General features: G+C 51.0%; 1 protein-coding gene across 1 annotated transcript in view; it reads left to right on the top strand.

Annotated features, from left to right (window-relative positions):
- The window catches only part of LOC147119198 (uncharacterized), a 62,106-nt gene extending 57,058 nt beyond the window's left edge, over nucleotides 1–5,048 (top strand). Inside the window, exon 2 of the mRNA XM_085984890.1 lies at nucleotides 3,332–5,048. Coding sequence (XP_085841016.1) covers nucleotides 3,694–4,872 — 1,179 coding nt within the window. The 5' untranslated portion in view covers nucleotides 3,332–3,693 and the 3' untranslated portion in view covers nucleotides 4,873–5,048. The remainder of the gene's footprint in view (nucleotides 1–3,331) is intronic.
- The last annotated feature ends 952 nt before the right edge of the window (nucleotides 5,049–6,000 follow it).

Here is a 6,000-nt window from a genome sequence, read left to right on the forward strand (position 1 = left end):
GGGTCAGAATCCCCATGGGCAGTCCCAGGGTCAGAATTCCCATGTACAGTCCCAGGGTTAGAATCCCCACGTACAGTCCCAAGGTTGGAATCCCCACGTACAGTCCATGGGTTAGAATCCCCACGTACAGTCCCAGGGTTAGAATCCCCATGTGCAGTCCCAGGATTGGAATCCCCATGTACAGTCCCAGGGTTAGAATCCCCATGTGCAGTCCCAGGATTGGAATCCCCATGTCCAGTCCCAGGGTTAGAATCTCCATGTACAGTCCCAGAGTTAGAATCCCCATGTACAGTCCCAGGGTCAGAATCCCCATGTACAGTCCCAGGGTTGGAATCCCCACGTACAGTCCCAGGGTTAGAATGCCCACGTGCAGTCCCAGGGTTGGAATCCCCACGTACAGTCCCAGGGTTAGAATCCCCATGTGCAGTCCCAGGATTGGAATCCCCTTGTACAGTCCCAGGGTTAGTATCCCCATGTACAGTCCCAGAGTTAGAATTCCCATTTACAGTCCCAGGGTTAGAATCCCCATGTGCAGTCCCAGGGTTATAATCCCCATGTACAGTCCCAGGGTTAGTATCCCCATGTGCAGTCCCAGAGTTAGAATTCCCATTTACAGTCCCAGGGTTAGAATCCCCATGTGCAGTCCCAGGGTTAGAACCCCCATGTGCAGTCCCAGGGTTAGAATCCCCATGTACAGTCCCAGGGTTAGAATCCCCATGTGCAGTCCCAGGGTTCGAATCCCCATGTACAGTCCCAGGGTTAGAATCCCCATGTACAGTCCCAGGGTTAGAATCCCCATGTGCAGTCCCAGGGTTCGAATCCCCATGTACAGTCCCAGGGTTAAAATCCCCATGTACAGTCCCAGGGTTAGAATCCCCATGTACAGTCCCAGGGTTAGAATCCCCATGTACAGTCCCAGGGTTAGAATCCCCATGTGCAGTCCCAGGGTTCGAATCCCCATGTACAATCCCAGGGTTAGAATCTATATGTTTGACAAATGGTCACCGTAAAACCCAGGTCAAGGGCAAACCCACTGTGCCCACTCTGAACCAGGTTTGCTGCTCCCTCTGTGCCCAGCACTGCCTGCACCCCCGGCGCACCGCAGTGAAATTTCAGCCTTACAAGTTTCATCAGTTACAGGCTGGAGAGAGGAATCAATCAAACTGACCCAGAGCTGTGTGATTGGTTCAGTCTGTATATCACTGACAGTCCCTTTTAAGTTTGAGTGGTCAGGTATTCAAATTCCCGGTAACTCTAATCCCGGATATAAAAGAGGGAAGAGCTGTATTTAAATCAAAGAGTCTCTTTGGAGATTCTCTGAGTGAAGGACCTGGTCAGCTTGAAATACCTGAAAGTGGAAAAAATCAGTTAGAAATTTCCAATTCGCAGTTTTTGACCAATATCGACTCCCACAGGGATGGGGAATTCTAGAATAAGGAAGGAACCAGTCAGGATTTGAAAGGTATTAACAAAGGATTCGAGGGGCTCTTACTGTTGGGATCTTTCTTTATTTTGTCCGCTCAAGGAGTTAGATAACAGACTTCCTCCTGTGAATAGAGAGCTGGATTATTGGGCCGTGATGTGCCTACTCAAGTCTGTATGTTCCTCCTGACAGTGACGACTTTTGTAAACAGCTTTTACAGGGTATTCGAAGGCGAGTATACACAGACAGGATTAAACCTGGGCCCCTCCTGTTACTGTGACTCAGTCGCACTGGGCGGTGCCTTTACCCACTGAGCCATTGGGAGGAGGGTCCAGTGACCCTGCTGGAAAATGCACGTGTGAGGCCTCAGGTGAGGACAGTGGAACAGCCTGTCGACACTCACTGTCGAGGTTCACACATGGAGATTGGGCACATGGGTCACATATTGGAGAGAAACTGGTGAGTGTAGAACTGAACCCAGCCAGAGTCAGCACTTTCAGGGGGGGAGAGAGACGGGAACCAGTGAGTGTAGAACTGAACCCAGCCAGAGTCAGCACCTTCAGGGGAGGAGAGAGGGAAGAGAACCAGTGAGTGTAAAACTGAACCCAGTCAGAGTCAGCACCTTCAGGGGAGGAGAGAGAGGGGAACCAGTGAGTGCAGAACTGAACCCAGCCAGAGTCAGCACCTTCAGGGGAGGAGAGAGAGGGGAACCAGTGAGTGTAGAACTGAACCCAGCCAGTCAGCACCTTCAGGAGAGGAGAGGGAAGAGAACCAGTGAGTGTAGAACTGAACCCAGTCAGAGTCAGCACCTTCAGGGGAGGAGAGGGAGGGGAATCAGTGAGTGCAGAACTGAACCCAGCCAGAGTCAGCACCTTCAGGGGAGGAGAGGGAGGGGAACCAGAGAGTGTAGAACTGAACCCAGCCAGAGTCAGCACCTTCAGGGGAGGAGAGAGAGGGGAACCAGAGAGTGTAGAACTGAACCCAGCCAGAGTCAGCACCTTCAGGGGAGGAGAGAGAGGGGAACCAGTGAGTGTAGAACTGAACCCAGCCAGAGTCAGCACCTTCAGGGGAGGAGAGGGAGGGGAACCAGAGAGTGTAGAACTGAACCCAGCCAGAGTCAGCACCTTCAGGGGAGGAGAGGGAGGGGAACCAGAGAGTGTAGAACTGAACCCAGCCAGAGTCAGCACCTTCAGGGGAGGAGAGAGAGGGGAACCAGAGAGTGTAGAACTGAACCCAGCCAGAGTCAGCACCTTCAGGGGAGGAGAGAGAGGGGAACCAGTGAGTGTAGAACTGAACCCAGTCAGAGTCAGCACCGTCAGGGGAGGAGAGGGAGGGGAATCAGTGAGTGTAAAACTGAACCCAGCCAGAGTCAGCACCTTCAGGGGAGGAGAGAGAGGGGAACCAGTGAGTGTAGAACTGAACCCAGCCAGAGTCAGCACCTTCAGGGGAGGAGAGGGAGGGGAACCAGTGAGTGTAGAACTGAACCCAGCCAGAGTCAGCACCTTCAGGGGAGGAGAGGGAGGGGAACCAGTGAGTGTAGAACTGAACCCAGCCAGAGTCAGCACCTTCAGGGGAGGAGAGGGAGGGGAACCAGTGAGTGTAGAACTGAACCCAGCCAGAGTCAGCACCTTCAGGGGAGGAGAGGAGAGGGGAACCAGTGAGTGTAGAACTGAACCCAGCCAGAGTCAGCACCTTCAGGGGAGGAGGAAAACTGGGAGCAGAGGAAAAATGTTGGAGATGGTACAATGGTTTGGATTTCCGCAGAGGGAGGAGGGAGAGTGTGTGGGACGGGGATTTACAGCTTTGGGGGAACAAGAGAGGAAAGAATGTTCCATAGAAACTAGAATAGTCTGTTCTGAATTTCTATCCTGTACTTCCAGTGATGACTTTTGTAAACTCCTTTTACAGGGTTTTAGAAGGGGAGGATTTACAGACGGGAAACTCAAACCAAACATCACAACAAGATCTGACAGACACTCAATTCATCAGGACCTGAATATCATCGGCCTTTGAATGTGGAAGGAGAAATGTTTCTCTGTTTTGTCTGTGGGAAAAGATTTCAAACATCAGTGTGACTGGAAAAGCACCGAGACACACACACCCGAGTGAGATTGTTCCAGTGCACTGACTGTGGAAAGAGCTTTAACCAGTTACACAGCCTGAAAAAACATCGAACCATTCACAGTGGGGAGAAACCGTACACGTGTTTTGTGTGTGGACGAGGCTTCAACCGATCGTCCAACTGGGAGAGACACAAGGACACTCGCACCATGGAGAAACCGTGGAAATGTGGGGATTGTGGGAAGGGATTCAATTACCCATCCCAGCTGGAAACTCATCGACACAGTCACACCGGGGTGAGACTGTTCACCTGCTCCATGTGTGGGAAGGGATTCACTACTTCATTCAACCTTCTGACACACCAGCGAGTTCACACTGGGGAGAGACCGTTCACCTGCTCCGTGTGTGGGAAGGGATTCAGTCTGTTATATAACATGCTCAGACACCAAGGTGTTCACACTGTTGCCACACAGTTTAATATCTCTGTGTGTGGGAATGAATTCACTCAATCGCCTAACCTGCCGAAACACCAGCGAGTTCACACTGACGAGAGTCTGTTTAAATGTTCTGACTGTGGGAACTTATGTAAAAGCTCTGAGGAACTGATTAAACACCAGGGCGTTCACACTGGGGAGAGACCGTTCACCTGCTCCGTGTGTGGGAAGGGATTCACTAACTCCTCCAGCCTCATTGCACACCAACTTGTTCACTCTAATAAGAGACCGTTTAAATGTTCTGACTGTGAGAAGAGCTTTAAAAGCAGAAAACATCTGATGCAACACCAACGCACTCACACCGGGGATAGGCCGTTCACCTGCTCCGTGTGTGGGAAGGGATTCACTCAGTCATCCACCCTCGCTGTACATCAACTTGTTCATACTAATAAGAGACCATTTAAATGTTCTGATTGTGAGCAGAGCTTTAAAAGCAGAAAACATCTGATGCAGCACCAACGCACTCACACCGGGGAGAGGCCGTTTACCTGCTCAGTGTGTGGGAACAGATTCACTCAGTCATCCCACCTCGCGGCACATCAACTAGTTCACACTGGTAAGAGACCATTTAAATGTTCTGATTGTGAGCAGAGCTTTAAAAGCACAAGTGATCTCCTGAAACACCAGCGAGTTCACACTGGGGAGAGGCCGTTCACCTGCTCTGAGTGTGGGAACAGATTCACTCGTTCATCCTACCTTCTTATACACCAGCGCATTCACACTGGGGAGACGCCATTTACCTGCTCTGTGTGTGAGAAGGGATTCACTAATTCATCTTACCTGCTGTCACACCAGCACGTTCACACTGGAGAGAGACCATTCACCTGCTCTAAGTGTGGGAAGGGATTCACTCGTTCATCAAGCCTATTGAGACACCAGCGAGTTCACAAGTGACTGCAGGGGTTAGATTCTGCTGTTAATCAGATCCAAGACTGAACCATGTTCATTCTGACATTTGGGGTTTGTTTCTGCTGATCTTAAACTCCAACCCAGTTATTGGAGTTATTAATATTCTGGATATCTGTCGAATAAATCAGCTTTGCTTCAAACACACAGTGTGTCGAGTATTTGATTTCTCCATGATAAGAGGAGACTAATTGATGTCCTGTTACAGACTGCTCCATTTTTGGGCATTTTCTCTTTTCTAACTCTAGATTATTTCAGTTCTCAAACCTTCGGTTACTCTAATGGACAAGTCCCAGCTCCCCATACATTCTAGAGTTCCGCTTCCAGCCTTGGTATCCAGGGAAGGTCTCGGTAACACGTCCGGGATCACTAAACACAAACCCAGTCTGTTAATCACTTTCAGCTGCTGGGCTTAGTGTGTGACCCACAGCATCTCTCTCACCTTCGATGTGTGAATAGAGCATCACACCTGCAAACTGCGTTTTGAATTTGCCCTTGTCCTGGGGCCCAGTGGGCTTTCACTGCTCCGGGGTATTTCCGGGTATGTCCTCACTGCCCCTGGAATTCCCACACATTGCCCCCTGGGTGTGAGGCCACCGCTCTGTGCCTTTAAACACTGAAGTGACGCCGTGTCCTGCAGACACAGTCACCAGGAGGAGTTTCTAACTGTCCGCACCGACCTTCTGGGGAGATTATCCCACTTTTGGGCCGGTTGTGGTTTCTTCCCATTGTCCCGTTGCTTGTCCCTTGGATTGGATCTTTATTTGTTCCCTTTGGTTTGGTTTCAGTTTCACTGCTGGACCCACCACTCAAAGCACTTTGTCTGATCTGCCCCCGGGGATGAGCAGACTCCTCCCTCACCTCCCACACTGCACCGTCTATGTTTAAATGAGGGGAGAGTGTAAACCCGGGGAGTCCGCCGTATTCACCGGGCGAAATGTGGCAGCGATGGACCAGGAGTGGAGTTCCAGCCCCGATATCTCACTCCCTCCACACAAGTCCAGATCAGCATCAGCCCCCCGCCCCGGGTTCACCTCCTCCACCCCTTGAAGCCCAATCGGGTGAAAGAAGGACACCCTCTGTATAAAGAGACTCCTTGTGTTCTCTCCCACCACT

The sequence above is a fragment of the Somniosus microcephalus genome, chromosome 4 (genome assembly GCF_052327205.1).
Source record: "Somniosus microcephalus isolate GS21.2 chromosome 4, FLI_Smic_1.0, whole genome shotgun sequence".
Classification (NCBI taxonomy): Eukaryota; Metazoa; Chordata; class Chondrichthyes; order Squaliformes; family Somniosidae; genus Somniosus; species Somniosus microcephalus.